Source organism: Poromitra crassiceps (assembly GCF_964638095.1).
Source record: "Poromitra crassiceps genome assembly, chromosome: 25".
NCBI lineage: Eukaryota > Metazoa > Chordata > Actinopteri > Beryciformes > Melamphaidae > Poromitra > Poromitra crassiceps.
This window is the reverse complement of record NC_139649.1, coordinates 19,432,179-19,454,756: the sequence shown is the minus strand read 5'-3', so window position 1 is coordinate 19,454,756 and position 22,578 is coordinate 19,432,179. Positions and strand designations below refer to the sequence as shown.

Genomic DNA, 22,578 nt, shown 5'->3' with positions numbered 1-22,578 from the left:
CTTTCATCTAAATTGGGATGCCACTGTTTGTGCTTGTCTTGCAGGTGCCAGCCAGCAAGTCAACAGGCAGCAGCCATAGCTGGAGGTCTACCTGCTTTTCCTGGCCCCATCCTGCTGTCTCCTACATCCCCTTTCATCACCCCAGGATTTGACCCCATGAAGTTGCCACCAGGTAAGACATGTCTGAAATGTGGGATGAAATTGTGGAATTGTGGGCAGTGGTGGCCTAAAAGTTATAGAAGCGAGCTTGTGACCAGAAGGTCGTCGGTTCAATCCCCGGGCCCGGCAGGAAAAATCTAGGTGGGGAAAGATGGCCCCTCGCTCATTACCACCACCGAGGTGCCCTTGAGCAAGGCCCTTAACCCCAACCGCTCTCAGTGGAGCTGATCAGTGGCCAGCAGATCAGACTGTGGTTGTACTGGTCAGCTTCCAGGTGTGAATGTTGGGGGAATGTGAATAGGGCGCTCCCTCCCCCTGTATAAATAAAGGTTAATTATTTTATTTTTTCAAGTATCACCTAAAGGTAAAATGTAGGAGCTTATAACCAGGTTTGGTTTAAATGTTTACTCTTTGGACTTGAGGTATTGTATATGAAACAATGTATATTTCAGTATTTATATGAAAAGATCCATATTTCAATATTTTCACCATGATTGTAATTGGTTTGATGTTTTGACACTTGTGCTTTCCTTTAGCAGGTATAGCTGGATAACCCACAGAGGAATCCAGCCAAGACCAGCTGGGATCTCCAGGAGCGCCCATGATGAGCCTGCCTGGCCCGGTGGGTCCCAGACTGGGTATGCCGCCCCTGCAGCACCCCCCGGGCATGCCAAACCCGGCCATGCCAAATCCTCATCTACCTCCATTCCTCCCACCTCCAAACATGTCACACATGCCCCCTCAAATGATGCCCAGAGGGCCGTTGTTTCCACCGGATCGGTTCAGGATGCCCATGCCCTTCGGCCCCCGCGGCCCTCCTTTCCCACCACGGCACCCTATGGGACCAGCGGGCATGGACGACAGGGGACGGGGGCATTTCCGAAACGGGAGGCCGGGCTTCGTGTGCCCACCCTTCCACAGAGGGAGATGGTAGAGCTTGGGTGATCCAGTATGTCCAGAACTCAGCTGCCAGGGTTCTCACTCACACCAAGCCCTGGCAGCACATCACCCCCACCCTCATTCACCTCCACTGGCTCCCCATCAAGTCCCGCATCATATATAAGATCATCCTCCTCACCTACAAGTCCCTCCATGCCCGTGCCCCCCAGTATCTCTCCGACCTCCTCCACTTCCATGCCCCCCCCCCCCCCCCCCCCCCGGAACCTGAGGTCCTCTGACTCCGGGCTGCTTGTCACCCCCCGGACCAGGCTGCGGACCTTCGGGGACAGGGCCTTCAGCGCCTCAGCCCCCACCCTCTGGAACTCACTCCCCGCAGATATCAGGAACATTCCCACCCTGGACGCCTTCAAAACGGCACTCAAATCTCATCTGTTCACCAAGGCCTTTGGCCCTAATTAACTGTTCTTGCCTGTCTATTTGTCCCTCTCTGTGCTCTTGTGCCTTTTGCTTTGTTTTATTTTTGTCCCTGTGCGCTCGTCTTTTGTGTGTCTACCGTTCCTTGTTTTGTTCTCTCCTGTGAAGCGTCCTTGGGTTCGAGAAAGGCGCTATATAAGTCCAAGTTATTATTATTATTATTATGGACCTGAGGATGAGGGAGGGTGATGAACCACTATGACACATACTAACTGTTCCAGAAACATTCTGTTTTATACCCACGGAAACACTTTTTTTTTAATTCAATTCAAAAAACTTTATTAGTCCCGCAAGGGGCAATTTAAGGCATGAATACTGCAAACAAGCTGTACTTTGTACACATCCAAAAACAATACAAAAAACAAGACAATAAATACAATAAATGGCACTGATAAAGCAAGATCCCTGATTACAATGTATCCAACACCACAAAGGAATATAGGTGTCAGATCAATACAAATTAAATTCAGTCAATACAATCCAAGTGCATATTAGACTTGTTCAAGGGTTCAAATCAAAAGGTCAAGGTGCAGACTTGGTCTAGATAAACTGACCATTTCTTGTACTGTGGCTGTTCACCAGTCGAATGGCCTCTGGAACAAAACAAAACTTCCTTCTGTTTGTTTTGCAGGCAGGCTGTCTAAAGCGCTTTCCTGATGGCATTAAGTCAAAACAGACATGAAGGACATGTGTAGAGTCATTGATTATCTTGTGCGCTTTCTTGAGCACTTGTGCACTATTAAACTGTACTAGGGATCTTTGTGTTTTGCCTATAATTTTAGAGCTAAGGTTGACAACACCTTGCAGTCTGTTCTTGTCTTTTTGACAGAGGGATGAAAACCAGCAGATAAATGAAAATGTTAAAATACTTTCAATAAAGGAAGAATAAAACGTGGCCAGAATTCTCTGGTCGACTCCAAAGGAGTTTAGTTTACGAAGACAGTACAGACGCTGATGAGCCTTTTTTACAACAATATCTGTATTGTCACTGAATCTCAGTTTGTCATCAAACACAGTTCCCAGATATTTATAGGTCTGGACAATTTCCACATCAGCTCCGTGGATGGTTGTTGGAGCGATGTCTAAGTATCAAACTATGAGAAACAAGCATTGTTTTGAATGTGGTCCCTGGTAATAACTCTTCCGACTTGGAAGTCCACGCCAGAGCTGAGATTGTAAATACTGTATATGCTTGTAGCTGTTTGATATCTTTTTGTATATTTGAAGTTGTGTAGTTCATGCTTATGTCTGTAAACTTGGTAGTTGGAGGAGAAAAGAAAAGGCAAAGTCTGTATTTCTGCTTAATCCCACCACACTTGTTTTGCGTATGGAAAAAAATATTGAAACATATTACTTAATACCTTTTGGTATTTCAATATTTGTTTTTAGTAAAATGCCTTTGGACTAAGCCTTTTTTCCATACATCCCTGTTTTAATCAGAGCATTTGCATTTGGTTTATATCAGCTTTTGACACAATGAGAAGTGATCTCATATCCTACCAGTAGAGGGTAGAGTAAACCTTGTTACCACCACAAACCTCTGTTGTATGTTAATGTCACACCTTGTAAGCCTCATGTGCTATGAATTAAAATTAAGGACGTCAAAATGAGATCCAGCCTTGCCTTCCCTGTTCTTTGTGTGTTTAAGTTTTTAAGTTTTATATGTGTTGTTCCAAATAGGTTTTTTGGTCAACACTAATATTTTATTTTATATATATATATTTTATTAGTTTTTCGCTCTCTTCTGAAGATTTCAAAATAACGTTTATTTCATTGACAGTAAATAGGTGCGTCTGATGTCTACATAATAGCGTGCGCACGCTATTATATAGACTTCAGACATACCTATACCTGTATTACAAGTGCTATATCACTCATGGTCTCACTCATAAATTTTACATATTATCTTTTGAGCAGCTGCAGCTCTTCTCTGTTAAAAAACACATGCAAAAGGTGTACTGGAAGCAGGAATCCAGTGTGATTTGACCAGATAAATATAGACTAACAGTAACTCTGAGCAGGAGTGTTGCATGTTGGTATGTATTCCACTCTCCATAACAGAGGAGTCAAGCTGAGTTGGAGGCATATCACAAATAAACCACCAAAAACAATGTCTAGAGATGGAGCCTTGATCTCTGATCCCATTGATTAGAATGTAAATGTGTGATTGTAATAATGAAGTCGTCGTGGGACTCAGTAGGTACATTTCCAGTATGCAACAAGTGCTGTGCCTGTGTGGCTCCAGTGAAACTGAAGTAGCCTACAGGAGTGCAGAAGGCTATATATCTCCTCATCTCCGCCAAGAGGGAGGAGCAACCTGACTCAGTCTCCACCACACAAAATGTTTGTTCCACACTGTCAAAGATACAAGTATCATCATTTACTTTACACACTATAAATGAAATAATGACCTTGGTTGTGAAGCCATAATAAGCTTACACATCCTTTCATACAGAATAAAAAGATTGCACATACAAATAATAAATCACATCCGATAATGGGGTTATTCTAATTAAATGGAAGAAGACACCTAAAGAATAAAAAATAAATGCTTTGTTTTCTAAGTAATCACATCTTTTAACAAATAAATTGAACCATTTTCTAGTTGAATCGAGACTGAATTGTGAATGGATTTCCGATGGCAGAGCATTTCAAATCACACTCCACTCAAACGAATCACAACTCCCACTCCTGTCTTTATTTATTCTTACCAGTGAAACCAGTGCAGTGCGCAAGTGGTAAAATTGAGATTTGGATTGGCCGAGCATCAGCATAATACCAGACTGCAATTTTGAGACAAGAAATAAACAACTGGCAGAGCTACGTAATAACGCAGATGGTGAAATCAGCCGCATTACAAACTTTCTCATGCAGATGGCAGCTGTGACGCTGAGAGCATATTATTGTGCAAGATCTCGTTAAATTTGCATGGCGATGGAGATTAAATTTAAATCACTCTGGGACCATTTAGGACAAAATTGCCTTCATCAGTGCAAGTCTCGGCTCTTGTAGTGTCCTCTCTCATAACCCTCAGTCTGGTTAACAGCTGTGAGTGGTACAATGAGATGTTTGACTCCCAAAGCACTCAAGTCTTTCTGTAGACGACAACACACAACAACAGCAACAACACATGGGCTTCCCCGTGTGTTTCTGATCATTCAGGCCTTGAGGTGACTGAGGAGTTCGTCCTTGTCCATCTGGTAGCCACTTTTCTTCCAAACGTCGCGGAGCTCCTGCAGGCTGCTGCCGACCTCTCTGCCCGAGATGCCCAGCCTCCTCAGATCATGGCCGTTGACTGGGAGGCGAGGGACGGACCATCTGCACAGCTCAGCCAGCAGCTTGTCCTCCCCTTGGTACTTGAGCAGCTCGCACACTTTACTTTGGGAGTCCAATAATTCCCGACTCTGTAAAGGTGATATGACTTGAATTTAAAAAAATAAAAGGCAGATGTTCTTGCACTGAGGAGAGTAGTGTATTTTGTGTATTTTTTTTCCTTCTACATTGCATTCTGATCTATTTAGACTACAGCTGTTGGTAGAGAAATATCTAGTTGTTGTATGATGGATTTAGATAGCTGAAAACTTTCTGCTGTTAAACTCCATTGCAGCTGTGCTGGAAATATCTTGACATGGCATCATGTCATCTGAAAAACACACCACCAAACAATAATGGGCCCAGGAATGCAACGTACATCACCAAAATCTATTTTTTTAAATGTTGAAACTGTGCCAGCATTCCACTATTTCTCTTCTGTATTTTTTTGTAAAACACATGCTCAGACTTACATCTATGATAAAGTCGGTGAATGGTTTGAGACTGTCTGGGTGCTCCTGGCTCTTGCGGAGCTCGTGTCTGTGTTTGACCAGGAACAGAGCCAGAGTCTTCTCCTCCTTGGACACCTTCAGCCGCAGGTCCATCTTCTCCACCTCCTTGGGGCAGCGGAGCAGAGAAGCCAGGATGGTCATGGGCTTGGGAGAGTGGTCCTTAGCATGCTGCCACACACGCTTCATTGCCTCAATGTCACCATCTGGAGGCAAACCTGAGGAGGAGCAGGGACAGGCAGCATGAGCTGGACTGACATTTACTGTAGGCTACAAAAATGAAACAACCAGGTGGTGACCTGTGTTTTTAAGATTGGTCCAGTTTGAGAATATGCCCAAGACCCAGATGCACAAGACAATCCAAAATAATGCAGGGCGATTTGGATGTACAGTATTTTTAACAGAACTGTCAGATACGTTTTTTTTTAGGGATGTGATCAAATGTGAGAATTACTGTTGGTTAATTCCCTCTAACCCCCCCCCCCCCCCCCCCTTCCTCATCCTGATTCTGACAAAAGTGTAAATTAAATCAAACATGTAAAACCTGCTTAGTTTGGGGGTAATGTTTTTCTTTTCCAACCGCTCCTGAAAAAAACACCTCAAACAATATCAATATTTGTAAAGTAGGTAGTAATCTTAAATAATACGTAACAATTTTGTTATGTTATGTCATTCTATCAATAAGAATCACTATACTGGACGGCACGGTGGCTCAGTGGTTAACACTGTTGCCTCACAGCAAGAAGGTCCCGGGTTTGAACCCCGGTCCGTCCCAGGTCCTTTCTGTGTGGAGTTTGCATGTTCTCCCCGTGTCCATGTGGGTTTTCTCCGGGTGCTCCGGTTTCCTCCCACCATCAAAGAAAGACATGTATGTTAGGGTTAATACTCCTGTCAGTGCTCCTGACCAAGGCACCGGCAAAAGAACTGGAGTTGGTCCCCGGGCGCTGCACTGTGGCTGCCCACTGCTCCTAGTTCTAGGAAGGTTCCTAGTAGAGGAGGGGTCAAATGCAGAGGATGAATTTCCCCAAGGGGATAAATAAAGGATAACTAACTTAACTAACTAACTAACTGATACTTTGATAGGCATACTACTTTTTAAGAATCATTTCAACTATGTTTTGGCTCGTTAAGACAAAAAAAGATCTAGGCATAAAATTGTGTCTACAGGTAAGGCCTGCCAACTTGCTTCCTGATGCAATATGGCATTCCTTTGAGATTTGGGCAGGGACCGTCTTTCCTCCCCACACACTGAATAAAATATCTTATGACTTGTATGTATGGAGGGAGGCTGGCTGAGAACTGCTTATGTGCTTTAACTTGACCCAAATGCTCTCAAATATAAGCTCAAGGAGAGGTACAGCACATGCTACCTTTTCTTTTTTACCAACATCAAACTCTGCAGTGCAATATGCATGCACATTTTCAATTTTTTTTTATATATATATATATATATATATATATATATATATACATATACATACACATATACTTAAGCAATATAGCATGAGAGCCAGTGTGTTGTGCCAAATATATCCCCCTGATCAGCTGTTATCCCACGAGGCCGCAGGCCGAGTGGGATAACTGCAGAGCAGGGGGATATATGCCACAACACACGCAGCTCGAGTGCTATATTGCTTTTATAAAACGGTTTCCAAGTATGATAATATAATAATAATAATAATACTATAAGTCCGACTCCGACTGGCATGTCATTCTGATAGAGTCAGTTGAAACACTACTGTAAGGCGGGACCGCAAGAACGTGCGGGTGATTTGATTGGATCGTTCTGGAGACTGAAGTTGACATTGGCCAATCCTAGCGCTTGCTGAGAAGCTGAGAGCTTTCTGGAAACCCCGACAGGCAGCTCGAGCGCAGCGTTGCATTCTCAGCGCTTGCTGAGAAGCTGAGTGCTTTCTGCAAAGCCCGACACCAACTAACGTTACGGGGTTAAATGCGGGGTTAAATGCGGGGTTAACAGCCTTTCTTTTGCAAAGAAGACATTAGCCCGCATCTATTCTTGTACAAAACATCATTTTCTGCGAAGTATTAGTAAAGTTATAAGCGAAGATCGATTCATTTGTTTTTTTTGAAACCAAAGGCTTTTAGTAAGAGAGTTGCCATGGCAACCAATAACCGAGTCCAATAACCCATGGCCATGGGTTATTGGACTCGGTTATTGGATTTATACAATGGCTGTGAACCAATCAGATTGCTTGATTTGAGAGAGCCGTTTTATAAATATACATATATACATACCGTAAAACTGCCAATAAGGGCCCGGGCGTTTATTATGCTAAATCGAGTCTGACCCCAGGCGGTTAAAGGAGACCAGGCGTCAATTGGAGTCAGGTGGTTATTTCTTTATTGTACGAAATTGACCCAGGCGATTATTAGTTTTTGCACAGAATTTCTGGTCAGCAAAAACGGAAAGTATCAAATTGCTTATTTAAACCAGTGAGATAGTACTTAGTACACACAAGAGGGTAGGTACAGGCAGTTTTGATTTTTGAACATGCCTAGTATTGTACTGCCTAGTATTGCCTTCATCAGCATCATCATCATCCAACTACCAGTACGTTACAGTATCAGTTCATTGCTCTCCTCTTAATCCCTCTGCCAAACAGCCATACTGTAGTAATCCAGGGAATATAAAGTAGAATCCAGCAGCAGGAATAAAGAGGGAAGCGCTTGGTTTGGATGCAAGTAAAAACCCAGTGCTTTATTGCACACTCTGCACTCACTCTGACAACACAACATTCATTCCAACTTCCCGGTTTAAATAGCGGTAACAACTAGGGATGCACCGATCGATCGGCACGTGACCGGAAATGGCCGATTTTCACGTGATCGGCCTCGATCGGTGATCTGTTCCGGTCACTCTAAATAGCCGATTCTGTGAGCCGATTTTCACATGACGTGCGCGCACCCCAAAGCACCGAGACAGGCACCCAGCCACCACACCACACACGCCAGCATACCTTCCTCAGTGTGGATTTTTTTCAACGTCAGTGAAGTAGACAAAGCTCGCAGTTTGTCACACATGCAAGTCGAAAATAAGCCGTGGAGACAGAGGTGCGGCCGTGTCCCGCTCGGCTGGAGTCCAGTCAGAGCGGCTCGCTTCACCTCACTGGCCCCCCTCTCTCTGCTCTCTCTCCCCGGGAAGCGGTGCTCCAGCAACCCGCCACCGCGCACAGCCGGCTTGGCAAGTGTGTCCAGTATAACCATTCCCCGACCTGCTTTTCCATTCCACATCAGCGCTGCTGCCTCAGCCTGTCAAGTCATGTTGTAACGTGACGTGGATACAGGAGAGACTATTTGTTTCGTATTGCAAATAGAACGACATGAGAACGACGGACATAATAATAAAAATGCATCGGACTCACAAGTGTGCAACGTTTTCTGTGCGTGACGATATTTTTTCGGATGGCAGATAAAAATACGCATACCAAACTTCGGACTGTGTGTAAACTCCGCCTGATATTCAGACTGAAGATCGTTACTGTAACTCATAAACTCATTTCCCCTCTACTCAAGAGGACTGGTCTGGAGCCAGTCTATAAACTCCTTGTCCATGGATCATTTTGATGTTCTGTTGCACCTGTTTTCTTTTGGAAAAGTAAATGCATGATAGCTGGGGATATAGGTTATTGGATTTAATTTAATTTTTGTATTCATTGTATTTGCACAAAAAAGCTCTGTCCAGTAGCCTAACCTGGAACACTTTTATTTTGAGATGTGTTTGAGTGAGAAGGTCCTACTTCATGCAAATGATAAGAATTGTTTATTTGTTTATTTGGATCCCCATTAGATGTAAGAATTGTTCTATGAATCTTAATTTTTAAACAAAGTTACAAAAACGTTTGTGTAAGCTGTCAATTGTTGTTTTTAGAAAAAAAAATCGGAATCGGCAAAAATCGGTATCGGCAAGTCAGACTATTCAAAAATCGGAAATCGGAATCGGCCACGAAAATGGCAATCGGTGCATCCCTAGTAACAACTAGGGATGTTCATCAATTATCGAAAATCGATAATCGATCGTTAAGGATTGGAATCGATCCTGTGGCATTTGGATCGATTTTTTAATTTTTTTTTTTTTTTTTTTGGACTAGGTTTGGGTGGAATTCGTTCCTCCTCGCCCCACTCCATTGCACAGCCGACTAATGTGAGGTGGAGCTTCATATAGTCTCTAGTTTTCTGGCTGGGCACGGGCCTTTGTGCCAACAAAACTGTTTTAAACATGGGAAATTCACACCGGCATGCGCCGGGGACAGCAGTGTTGGAGAGGAGACACATTGAAATAAAGAGTTCATTGAGGAGAACACGTTGTCTTTCGTATTTTCTGCCATAGGCATTCATTTTGTAAAAAAAAAAAAAAAAAAAAAAAATTTAAAATTGAAAATATTGAAAATTTTCTAAGTATTAATAAAATCGATGATCGATAATTGATCGTTAATTTTCACCGATTATCGATTTTGGAAAATTTTCAAAATGAACATCCCTAGTAACAACGTCCCCCCTGACGTCACCGCGTCGGCGCGCGGGCCGTCTGGGTAGTGTAGTGAATTAGACTGTCAATCTCCTTAGTGTGCGCAGTCACCACAATACCATATTTTAAACAAGTAACATTAGCCTACTGCTCACACAGTTGTTTGTGTTTCATTAGTCTCACTGGCCAGCCCATGGCCAGCCTCCTCTCCCTTCCGTGACTAGGTAGGGGACGCTGACCAGCGAGACTAGTGTTTCATTGGAAAGTCATAGCAACGTCATTGTAGAACGCACGCTAACGGCTGTCCTCAAGTGCTCAATACATGGGACTACAATCTAGAAATAATGTGATGTTAATGATTTAGAATTACAATGCATTTGACTCTCAGCATTCACAGTGCTCTAGTTTAAGCAGACACTACTGTACACTCTGTAAACCAAGTCAAGAGGCATCAACTCCTTTCCTCACCGATGTACTGGGCCAGTCCCAGGCTGTACATGAGCTCCAGCAGGTGAGCAGCATGGCTGCCGACCACCATCTTCTTCAGTTCAACCCAGATGCGCTCTCCTGATATGGTTGTCAGGCCCTGGCCGTTCTCCCTGATGGCCTCCAGTGTGTCAGGCTCATGGTCGCCAGGCTCCAACGCCACCCTGCCGTAGAACCTGCGTGACAACAGAGGAAGCACAGAAAGCCATGTGGGGGAGGTGTAGGATAAAGATGAGGGGCCTCAGAAAATATTGATGTTGAAAACTGCTCTTAGTGTTCTTGTACTCAATAGGAGTATGTGCTGGTTGGCATTCCCTCGACTTGCCGAATAGTTAGTTATGTTTGGGGTCAATACACTTTCCATTCAACTAGATAATGGAGATTATTTGTATTTTCTTGATTGATTTTGAGTTTAATTTATTTGAGATAAACAAAGTAAAACATAAAATGACAGTACTTTATGTATATTTGACCGCAGAGGATAGCACAAGAAAGTATTAAAACACTTATTTCCATTGTGGTCCGCGATGGAAAAAAAATAAACATTAAATCAACAGTCAACTATATATTAAAAGCGCAAGCACAAAAAAACGAATCGCGAAATCACAGACCGGCAGATACATTGACCAAGCACATGCACCACAAGTACGGCAGCATAGTAGGATGCTAGATGTACATTCGTAATGGATGGCTTAGCAGTGCAAATTTGAATTAAGTTGAAAGTGAGGTGACCCCTAAAATCTATAACATGTCAGCCTACCTGAAATACCGCAGTATTCTTAAGTAGTCCTCTTGAATCCGCTGCTCGGCGCTGCCAACAAACCGCACTTTAAGGTTCTGCAGGTCTTCATATCCTTTGAAATAGTCATATAACATGCCGTCAAGCCCTGTGAGGAAAAGAAATGAATCAACAAAACATGGTAAGGAATTTTGTGACAAACCAGGTAAAAGTGACAGTGGTAAATATATAGGAGTAGCCGATTTCCATTTCATTCAGTGGACAGTAAATGCAGTGAGATACCTAAAAACATAGAGTTGATGGTGAGGTCTCTCCGCTCAGCGTCTTTCTGCCAGTCGGTGGTGAATTCAACCTCGGCGTGTCGTCCATCTGTCTGAACGTCAACTCGCAACGTGGTCACTTCAAAGTTCTCATTGTGTAGCTATGAAAGACAACAAACATCATTATGACACAAACAATGAGAAACAGAGCACATATTGCACTCATGTCATGACAGAAGAGGAAGCTGTAATAAAGTATCTAATATAGTACTGTATGCTCATGAATATACTAAACTTAGTGGTTATTCTGTGCATGATGGCCTTTGCCCTTCTTTCTATCTGAGCCTCTTTCAGGCTGCACTTCTCAATAAGAATATTGAACAGAAAAGTCCAACACAATACAGTATAAAGAGGCCAAACTCGCTAACAGCTGATTCAATGAACTTATAATAACAGATTATATGCAGAACATACATATTGTTTTTTTAAGAGGGAATGTACTACTCATCCCATATGGCTTTGCGGGTAATGTCATTGATGAACGTAATAATGGAATACGATAGTGATTACTGATTTGTAATGTTTTTCCTCTGTGCACTCTCTTCTCTTCATACATTTCTTTTAGCTAACATCCCTTACTTTTTTTGGTGCTTTTCTATCCTTCCAAATATACATATACTAGCGCACGCTAGTGCTACACGATTAATCTAATCGCAATCGCGATGTCAGCACGTGCGATTACATAACCGCAAAAGTGTGCGATTTTTTTTTCTCACGTCTTTTTGAGTGTGTGTGAGCCTCCTCTAAACTAACGTTGCACGCGACGCAGCGAACACACGTTTCTCTGCCATCACACTGGGCATCAACACTAGCGGGAAACTTCTCCCATGCACTCCCGCAAATAAGTAATGTTATGCGCAGCATGGTTACATAATATCTTACCGAGAGGCAGAGAGAGAACATCCATGATCGCTAACGAGCAGGGTTGGGGAGTAACGGATTACATGTAACGCCGTTACGTAATCTGATTACAAAAAAACGGTAACTGTAATCTGTCACAGTACATTTTAAGATGTGTAATCTAGATTACAGTAACGAGGGTATAGTAACGGCGTTACAGGCGGGGTTACATTCGCCCTTGCCTCTTCATTAATTTTACAAAATAACAACAAAAAACGGTGTAGCCTGTGTGCTGGTGACTGACTGCGACGAGGACGAGCGAGGCGGAGCAACAGCAGCAGCTGCAGGCAGCCAGGCAGCATTCATGATGACAGAGGCATGCCTCCTCCCACGAGTGCATTCACCTCATGGAAATATAACAAGCATTTCACTTTTACGTTCGCTCAGTGTTTAGACAGATCAAGCGTCTTCCATGTGGAAGGCGCTTGTGTGTGGGGCTGTCAGCTGAACGAGCTGCCAGGCAGTGGAAAATCTGCATTGAATTCCTCCGCCACATCTTGCGTGTACCTACCTAGTGCGTGTGCGTGGCGTGCTGGCTGCGGCTGGCACGCCCGCGGCATCCACACAGGCAGCGTGGCTGCTGCGCGCTGCTGTCTGTCTGTCTGCCAACTGTCTTCCTATAGAGTTTACCTTTTATTAAATTTGCTATAAACAATACAATGATGATTTTAACTGAAGATCGCTTGGGCTCACTTCGTAATCGAGGCAGTATTGATTTGTGTGTGTGTCTGTGTGTGTGTGGTGGGGAGGGGAGGAACGAAGCCACGTTGTAGCCTACTGTATGTGGTTTTCAGAGGGCAGGAGAACTGCAGCTGTGAGCTCAGCTCATCATCCTCCCGTCTCAAATCAAAACGAGCCTTGATTGGCTGTGGCTGCCCCTGTAAAATATCATTTTAATGTCTTTTTGTGTCTATTTGTGTAGAGACACGCTAGAGACATGCGCGCGGTAAAAGGAAAAATAGACGTCATGTTTCAAGATTAAAGCAACAAGCTGCGTCTTCCACTCCACATCATGAAAAATACCCATAACGTAAATTAAAGTGGTCTTAAAAATAACTTGTTGTATTCTCCTTAACTTCATGTTGGTATAAACATTCTTATCTGGTTATCAATGGTAAAACATGCTAAAGTTAAATAAGGGTTTTAGCCAGGACTCTTGACCAGGACTCCCTGGAAGAAGAGATCTTGTATCCCAATGGGACATTCCTGGATAAAAATAAAAAAAAAGTAATCCAAAAGTAACTGAAAGTAATCCATACTTTACTTTTAAATAGTGGTAATCGGATTACGTTACTAAGTACAATTTTTAACAAGTAACTTTAAGGGATTCCTATTTAAAAGTAACCTACCCAACCCTGCTAACGAGCTATGCTAACAACTAGCTAGCCGTTCAGAAACGCATGTAAACAGCCATGTGATTAGTGAGAATGTCAGTAAAATAATGAGAGAGCTGCAGGTGCTTATGCAGAACTAGTGCACGATTAAGTGCACAGTGGGGATGACCCGCTGTGATGAAGAATATAGCGAGAGATTAACAAGGTTGATAGCAGCAAAACACTGTCCAACTGCCAACAGCAGCACCTCCAGGCTTCAACTAGCCTGTCACATGATGCCTTCATGGTCCCTCGATAAAGTCTGCACATGCACGTTACCTCTCTCTCAAGAAGCGTTACGTGAGTGTGGCGTTTAAGGCCATCTGTCGCTACAAAAGAATAAACGGGGTGTATCACTGTATTATTGGACAGACATGTAACTAACTTTGCAGTCTGAGCCATGTGCTGTAACACAGTGCAGTTTCTATTTTTTCATGTTTCTTTTTTACATGTTTGGGAGAGGGAAATGTCTCAAAATGTTTAATTTTTTTGTAAAGATAATTTTATTTCAAATTGTTTTATTTATTTAGTTTTAATATATTGTAGCGATCCAGAGTTACATAATGTGGTGTGCAATAGAAGTGTCTCGATTGCAGCTAGGAACTGATGTGTGAGAGTGTTACTGGGGGGGAACACTATGCTGGGGGAACGCTTCCTGTCAGACAGAGCATGCGTGAAGGCAGTCTCCATGAACAGCCTAAGGAGGAAGCAGCTAGCTAGCTATGTGCGTAGCAACCGCCAAGAGTTGTAAGATAACTAACTGTGAATAAAGAACCCTGTACCAACAAGAAGCCTCATGATTCCATAAATACCAGGAACGCTACAATATTTTAAATTGTAACATATTTCATGTATTTTAGTCTGTGATATGTGAAAGCGTGGTATTTTTGTCCAAGGTTATCATACCGTCAAAAACTCATGCCGGCACATCCCTATACCATTTGTTTATTAATATCGCAATCGCAAATCGCAATATTGTCCACCATAATCGCTAATCGCACCTTTCCCCCAAATCGTGCAGCACTAGCGCACACTCGATTTCTAGGCTGGAGACTGGAGATGATGCGCCATGGGCACAGTTATGGAAAGTTTGTATGAGTACAGGATTACAGCAGCTCCTTATAGACAATGTTGTCCGTTATTCCCTCCTCATCACCTTCAATAAGTACTTTCATGCTGCTGGCTCGCTTTCCCCTGGAGCAGGCGGTGTAGAGCTGACCATGAGAAAAAACCGGCTGAGGTAGGTACGTAGGTAACAACGCGGTCATTCTCTTGTCCTTGCCCTTTATTGATGGTAAATGAATGAAAAAGCCAATCTGATTGGCAACTGCCGTCTGACAAAGGTGAAGGGAAGCTCATCATTTGTGTCATGGTGAGGGGAGTGTGGCTGCACGCTGCATGCTGCTCAGCCAGCACATGAATGTATCACACTTGTGGGTAGGCTCTTACTCTAGCTGTAATGGTCCCGTGCGTCTCTCCTTTGTTGTTGATCATCCTGATCCCTGCAGCCTGGAAGATGTGCTTCATCTCCTCTGGTGTGGCGGTGGTGGCAAAGTCCACATCCTCTGGCCTCTTCCCTGAGAGGAGGTCCCGCACAGCACCGCCCGCTATCCTCAGCTCATACTGATGCTTCTCAAACAGCGCTGGAAACATCACACAGATTTAGTGGACATTTGGTTGTTTTCACATTATGTTTGTATCTGCGGATATATATGAACATGTTGGTAATGTTAATCTTAACAAGCCTTGAAGCCATTTTAAGGCTAATGACGAATGTGAAAACTCACCTGCTAGTCCCTTCAGTCCATCCGTGAACAAGGACTGGAATTCGCTGGTCTTCAACTGCATGGTAAAGAGACTTCTCCAAAACAACCCTGGTCTGCCAATCAGCTGAGGCCTCAATAACCTGCAAAACATCTATGTAAATAAAAAGGAAACCTGCTTGTTTGTGTGTTTAACGATAACGAGCAAAATGTCACAGCAGCTCACATGGACATTGCTTTGCTCACATACTGGCAGCAGAGGAGCACCATCGACAGAGCGTTTGATCAACATCAGAGCCGTATAATAGAAGAGTTCCGACATCTCCATTCACTCACTCCAATGGACCAGTTTTTTTCCAGGAAGTAGAAAGTGGAACTCTTCAGTAAAAAAAAAGCAGCACTGTCGAGTTGCATCAAAATAGACAGTGTTGTAGCTACTTTGAAAGGGTTTTTCATCCCTTGAAATGAATCAAATTGTACATTATCGGCTTTATTTTAGCATGCAAAAGTAGCGCGAGACCCATTCCTGGCTGTTCATTGGCTAATGATTCTTGCATTTTGGTCCTCCGCTGACGCCACTCTCTCTCTAGAGGACACTAATCAACATATAACGCTACATAACAAAATACACGAATAGGAACTGACCTGCAACAGACTGTCACGGTTTTTAAGCCGATAAAAAGCAGCAATATTCACTCCGCGATGTCCCTCAGACGGCGTCAGTCAAGCCATCGAGCATTGCAGGAAGTGCTGCAAAACATAACACTCAGCATTGGCCAATAGGGCATGGCTTCGTCATCGGAGGGCGGGGCTTAACGCAGCCGACTCTCATCGCGAGATTCCTCTCAGCTGTGCTCTTCCGCTTTCTCTCTGCTGTCAGACAGACAGATTAGTCAACTGAACAGGACACAAAATAATGGCTAAAGTAGAGTTGACGCCGCTCAGAGCGTGGGACGATTTCTTCCCTGGTTCGGAAAGATTTGCCAAACCAGATATGAAAGACTTGGCAAGATGGAACAACAGAGTGGTCAGCAATCTGCTTTATTATCAAACTAATTATTTGGTCTTGGCCATCGTTGTCTTCCTTGTTGTTGGGTAAGTACAGTATGTACAGTTGGCACCATGTGTTCTGTCACCGAATGTTATTTAGTTTCCAAGTCGTTCGTCTGTCTTTTCTGATTTAGTCAGTTGTAACTAAGTTAACAGGTCTTCTCAGTGCAAATTCAATGCATGGCTGTATGTTCAATTTTTGCATGGGAGGAGTCGTTTGCTAGAGGCTAACATTAACTTACATTGTAATAGGCCTAAAGTCGAAAGGATGTAAACTGCTCTCTAACAGCTGTTTCGAGCTGTCTCTTGTCAGCATCCACCTGATCATGCTAAAATAGTAATATATTGCCCCAGCTGTCACATCGGATAAGCTGTGTTGTTTTTGTGTTTGAGTGTGAACCTGGGAACCACATTTTAATCAATGTAATTCCTGGCTGTGATCCCTGCTGTGTCCCTGCGATCCAAGCAAATATAAACCTATTAGTACATCATGTGGGATGCTGTTGGGAACCCAGACTGAAAATAGCAGGGTGGAGACAGGCCCTCCAACCAGGTTTGGGTCCTGACTCCTGACACACGGAGGTTAACATAGAAGGCCTAAAAGGCATAAAACTGCAGACTGAATTGATTAACCCCATTTTCAGTTACCCTTCCAGTTAAACTACGCTGGACAGATTCTGCTTTGTTTAGGAGGGGGGGGGGGGGGGTATTGTTTCTTCTTTGTGAGGAATTCCTGGTTGTCAGCTTTCTAAATCTTGGCCTAGTTTTGTAGAAATTGTAGAGGCCAGTCACTCATGGCCTGCCTCATAAGCCCGTTCTCTACTCAGCTGCTGCATTGTAGGTAACAGACGTATAAGAAAATAGCACCTTGATGTAATCAGCTCAACTGCCACTGTTTCCCTGATTAGGGTAAAGTCCAGTATAGGATCTTTCATCAAGCAGTAATGACCCTGACAAAGAATTAGCTGTGGTCAACACATTCCAGGTTTGTCATGTTTCCCTGGATGGACCGGCTGCATAATTACTTGGTTCATGAAAGTCAATAATGTTTTGCGTCAACATTTTCCACTATTCCCATGTGACATGTCACACAGATGTATGCTAATAATTCCCTATTGGTATTTTTCCATTGTTTACTCAGTCAAAAACTGGAAAACAATCTACACTTCTGTCTTTTTTTGTACGGAAATGTTCTTTTTGCATACAGTCATTTCAGTTTTTGGACACACACACACACACCAAAACAATACCCATGTGGGAAGCTGCCATTTCTATACAGCTGGGTCCAGTCATTTGAATGGGGGTCATGTTGTTGCAGAAGCTGCATCTAACCACTAGGTGGAGGCAGCGACTATAGGAAACAAACAGCTTGTCTCGAGCAGCACTGACCCCTGCTCCCCCCTCATCCTGTGCTGCTGCCCTGCAGGTTCCTGAACCCTCTGGGGATGTTGGTGGCGATGGCTGTGGTGTCGAGCGTCTTCCTGGGTTCTGTGTGGGCCGGAGAGAACCAAGCTGCCATCAAAGACTTCAAGAGGCAGAACCCCTCAGCGTTTGTGGTCGCTGTCATGGTCGCCAGCTACATGCTGATGTCTCTGCTGGGAAGCGTCATGGTCTTCATGACAGCCATCACTCTCCCTCTGGCTTGTAAGTGAGAGATCATAGAAAAATTGAAAGGTCACATTTATGGCCCTGGGAAAGAAGAGGTTAATTTCCCAAATGACATATCCAGCATTTGAAATGAATTGATAGTATCTCACAGTCTATATCTGGCATAAAAGTCATGATAGAATGTGATCTGTTATCTGGCTAAAGAGCTTTGCTTGCACCATAAAACATTTTTGAGAGTGTTAATCATCGGTGCATTTGATTTGAAGTATTGTGAAATGAACCTCAGGCAACAGAGTTCTTCCAAAACGAATGAAACATGTGTTTGGAACAATTACGAAACCACTTCAGATTCTCTCAGAGTGATGTTCTCCTAGTTTGACTCTTGACGAGGCAGTACGGCTTTAATTTGCCACTTTCAGCTCGCCAGATGACGAGATTCAAAACAGCAATAACAGTCGCTCAACCATCTGTCTCTCGCTCTCTGTGCATTTCAGTGATATCTGCTCATGCTTCATTCCGCCTCCGCAACATGAAGAACAAACTGGAGAACAAGATAGAGTGCGCCGGGCTGAAGAGGTCACCTATGGGAATTCTGCTGGAAGCGCTGGGGCAGCAGGAAGAGAACTTGCAAAAGATCCAGAACTTCCTGGAGGCAAAACTAAAGGAGTGATGGGAAAGATACACGCACACAAAATGCACACGTGGCCCATCTCTTCTTTTCTTTTTAGGAGTTACAGACTTTACTTGAACGATGAGGAGCAGCACTTGTAGTTCGTTGCAGTGCGCGCTTGTCATTTTTAAACCTCTTAAAGTATATTATACATGCAGTGTTGTCACACGTGTGTGTGTGTGTGTGTGTGTGTGTGTGTGTGTGTCTGTGAGAGTGACAAGTGTGTCATCCGAAGGGATTGATCTTTTCCTCAGGGTGTTTTGTCACTCCACCCAGAACCTGTCGGGGCACCTCTCTGAAAACGTGACCAGGGCGTCACGCTGCCTCACATCACTGCTATGCAATGTGTCAGTGTGTCCCTCTGGCAACGTAACTGGAGAAACCTTCCCACATGAACTGACTTACCGACAACGCGTTTGTACTTTTTACAACCGTTTGTATCGACCTGAAAATATGAAGCGCAGCCGCAACTCAAAAGATGAAGGTCACTTGAATTTGAAAGAGCTGCCTGCATGACTAAAGAGGCAATGTCGCATGGAAGAATGAGCAACCGTCCTCTTATTTAAATGGTATTCAGCTTTAAAGTGTTTTGTATGCTTATTCTGGAATGTACAGATGCACACCGACAGGATCATGTGAAAATGATGTTTCGGTGTGGGAAAGCAGGGTTATTTTATATTATAAATTTTATGTCTCATTATACAGGCAGGCAGGCTGTTTGTTTATTCAAATGAGCTGGTAAAAGCCAAATGTGTTTAGTCTCAGAAACAGCCAGTCAGTCTTGCCAGTGTTCTACTGAACTGCAATTGTGAAAGCAATGCAAGCTTTGTTTTCGGCAAAGATTGAATAAAAAAGTGCACACTCGACACACATCACTGCCAAGATGCTGGAAAGGCTCTTCTAAAGTGTTTCAAGTCTGCCCTTTTGGATAACACGTGTCTCCTCATAAAATGTAACAGTTTGCTTAACTGCGTAATGGAATACAAAGCAAGCAACCTTTTTGTAAATGTGAATAAAAAGACCCCAAAGAAGAGAGAGCCTTTGTCTGGATGTATGAAATAGATGCATGACTTAACATTGTGAGGTGCGGGCCGCTGTGTAAATGTTTGAAGGGGGGACTTCAAAGGAGTGTGAGGTCTTAACCCGTGTCCCATCAGTATTCCCCGTGCACCTCTGAGTGGGTTATCTGGACAGTGGCCCCCCTGGCTGATGGATTGGCTAACTTTGCGTTCCTCTCCGCTTGGCCCACTGCTAATCAATGGGCCGCAGTAGATTATAGTGGGGAAAGCTGAGCGCTAGCTAGCTGCACAGTGACGGAGTGGATTCATCTGCAGTCCGTCACCTCCAAACACGAGTCAGTCGCTGTGTCAGCTGCCTCTGCTTTTTTTTTTGTCTCTACTGGATTCCATTCGAAATTGACTGCAGATAATGAGAATGCATCTGGAAGATTAATAACTCTGTTATTTGGTTTTGAGTCAGGGAGAAGGGACAGGGTGACTTTAAGAATGATTATTCACATTTTAAACCTTTGCTTAGAACGTTGCAAAAAGCCACGTGTGCTTTTGAAATGTTGCTTTTCAGGTAGCATCTTTTCTGAGAGGCACGCATGGCATTTTGGAATGACCCCTGAGTGGTTGTGAGAGAGAGAAAGCAAAGCCACACGCTTCCTGGTGACCTCTGCATACTCCGGCGTAATAGTATGCCAGGGTCTCTCTCTCTCTCTCTCTCTCTGTGTTTAAAGTTGGTCTTGAGCAGTAGGGCTTTTCTCTGTCTCTCTGTGCTGCAGAGGTGTGTGATTTATGCCCCACCACCCCGCCGTGCTGCCTCCTCCTCCTCACCCACATTGTGCAACCTGCTGGAGCGTTCACTAGCACCGCTGGTGATAAACTCAAGTAAAGTCACGTCTGCAAGGCCACAGAGGAGGGCCTTGTTCTCGCTCCTCGGCAGCTGCTGTGGAAGGCAGGATCCTCAGCAGCAAAGCACGCGTCTGCCTGAGGCCTGCTGCTGCTGCAGCACATGCACCCCAACAGGTGTGTGAGGGTGTGTGTGTGCACTCCTCTGCAATTAGTGCAAACAACATGCATGTAGTCCTACAAGAGTTCAAAACAACACATCCATTTGTGGTGTGTCTTTTTTCCCCTGACTGAATCATCAATATGCAACGACGCACTTGTAATTTGGGAACAACCATAATTGCTCCAAATGGTAGTGTGCTGGTTGTTGTGTGAGACAGCAGAAGTCAGTGCACGACAAAACACTGTTGGTTTTGTGCGAGCCGTTCAGCTGGGACGCTGCTCTCTCTCTCTGCGTGTGTGTACAGGCTTTTGAACTGCAGCATCTGCCTCCTTGTTTTCATTGTTTCGACAGCACCACCGGCATGAAATGGGGAGTAATCTAGCACAGGGCAATATGCAAGTCAGGCAGACTTCAACGGCAAGCTGCCCCCCCCCCCCCCCACACACACACACACCCGGCCCTACTCCTCCCCACTCCCAAGCACTCTTGGCTCGCCTGAGAGGCTTTGGCGTTTGGCTGGCTAAGCTGGTTAGCGAGCCTCATCACTCAAACAGTGTCTGTCATCCAGCAGATCCCGGCTGCTTGGACGGACCCACACTACAGCTGATCATGTAACACGGTAATGATGACCCGCCACGACCTTAGCAGTCTGTAGCCTCATCAGAGAGCACTTCAACCCTCCGCTGGCCGGACGGACCCCCACGTTGCTGCTTTTGTTGCTTGCTCCTTGAGGGAAGGTTATCCATATTATCCCATCACGGAACAAGGCTCAAGTGCATGTGACTGGCCTGTTAATCCACCCAAACCCACCCCCCCCCCCCCACCCATACAATTTGTCAGTCATTACTCCCTGTCTAGAGGGAAAATGTGCTGATCCCGGGGAAGCTATGTGGCCCACTAACATGATTTATGGTTGCTTTAACCTGAGCTAGGTTGAGCTGCGAGGGTTCGGTGTTCATGTTTGACACCTATCTGCTCTCGACATCGGTGGTGGTGGTGGGGGGTTTGTGGTGTGTGTAGACGCAGGGAAAGTACATAGGAGCCCATTGTTTATGTTGCAGAGTGTCAGCTGGAACAGCCTCCCCTGATGTCTGGCTGCAGCTGGTGTAAAGCAAAGAGCCAAGGAGACAGCTGGATACAACACACACACACACACACACACACACACACACTCTCTCTCTCTCTCTCTCGCTCTGCCTGGGGTGAACTCAAGGAGCTGGGACCCTGTGAGACCCCCCCGTAGCTCAGACAAGTCAAGAAGCATGCACGGAGCAGCACTAAGTAAAGCTGGTGAACTGTAGCCCCTATAAGAGCTGGAAGAAGTGGTAGGATACACTGGCGTAAGAGATGAGTGTTGGCTGGGGAGGGGAGGGAAACCAGGTGAAGGGTCGTAGGTTGACCTACAGGGGGGAGCGGAGGCCCAATACATGTGTGCCACAGACTAACTACATGGACGCCTACAGAGCGGGCTTAGTGCTGTAAACACTGGCGTGTCATTCACAGGGAGGACAGAAGAAGAAGTTATATTGCCACTAGTGGGTGTGTCCGGCTTTAAAGACTGGTTGGGTTGGTTTATGGCTTAAGCAGACAGAAAACCAGCCTGACAACACAGCGGTGGGAAAAGACGGCAACATAACAGAGCTCTGCAGGAGGGTTTCACAAAGAACGATTAGATAGAACAATTAAAAACATCACAAACAGCTGAGGGTATCTCTCATGACTGATTGCCATTCCATAACATAAGACAATATTCAAGTTAATTTACAGGCTTGAAACAAACAGAATAATCAAAATGTAGCCAATTATTCAGTTA

General features: G+C 44.4%; 2 protein-coding genes across 4 annotated transcripts; one reads left to right on the top strand and one right to left on the bottom strand.

Moving 5' to 3' along the window:
* Nucleotides 1-4,006: 4,006 nt before the first annotated feature.
* trnt1 (tRNA nucleotidyl transferase, CCA-adding, 1) lies at nt 4,007-16,165 on the bottom strand. 3 transcript variants are annotated; one of them, XM_083661135.1, is made up of 8 exons: nt 16,067-16,165; nt 15,446-15,575; nt 15,108-15,301; nt 11,348-11,486; nt 11,087-11,213; nt 10,309-10,502; nt 5,319-5,572; nt 4,007-4,937 (listed from the first exon to the last, which is right to left on the bottom strand). In XM_083661135.1, exons 2-8 carry the CDS (start codon nt 15,573-15,575, stop codon nt 4,692-4,694), a joined length of 1,284 nt encoding a protein of 427 aa, XP_083517261.1. In that variant the 5' UTR covers nt 16,067-16,165; the 3' UTR covers nt 4,007-4,691. The 3 variants fall into 3 exon arrangements, with proteins under 3 accessions (XP_083517261.1, XP_083517262.1, XP_083517263.1); XM_083661136.1 differs by having other exon boundaries at nt 5,319-5,560; XM_083661137.1 differs by having other exon boundaries at nt 15,446-15,564; nt 16,067-16,123.
* Nucleotides 16,166-16,325: 160 nt separating this feature from the next.
* Nucleotides 16,326-18,881, top strand: arl6ip5a (ADP-ribosylation factor-like 6 interacting protein 5a). The gene is made up of 3 exons (XM_083660846.1): nt 16,326-16,516; nt 17,898-18,115; nt 18,574-18,881. The coding sequence occupies exons 1-3, from the start codon at nt 16,338-16,340 to the stop codon at nt 18,747-18,749; spliced, it is 573 nt and encodes a 190-aa protein (XP_083516972.1). The 5' UTR covers nt 16,326-16,337; the 3' UTR covers nt 18,750-18,881.
* Nucleotides 18,882-22,578: the final 3,697 nt, after the last annotated feature.

Coding starts and splice junctions, on each gene's coding strand:
- trnt1 (XM_083661135.1), bottom strand. CDS start 15,575: ATGTTTTGCAGGTTATTGAGGCCTCAGCTGATTGGCAGACCAGGGTTG. Junction 10,503..11,086: donor AGAATACTGCGGTATTTCAG/GTAGGCTGACAT, acceptor GTTGTCACGCAG/GTTCTACGGCAGGGTGGCGT. Junction 4,938..5,318: donor TCACCGACTTTATCATAGAT/GTAAGTCTGAGC, acceptor TCACCTTTACAG/AGTCGGGAATTATTGGACTC.
- arl6ip5a (XM_083660846.1), top strand. CDS start 16,338: ATGGCTAAAGTAGAGTTGACGCCGCTCAGAGCGTGGGACGATTTCTTC. Junction 16,517..17,897: donor GTTGTCTTCCTTGTTGTTGG/GTAAGTACAGTA, acceptor GCTGCCCTGCAG/GTTCCTGAACCCTCTGGGGA. Junction 18,116..18,573: donor CATCACTCTCCCTCTGGCTT/GTAAGTGAGAGA, acceptor TGTGCATTTCAG/TGATATCTGCTCATGCTTCA.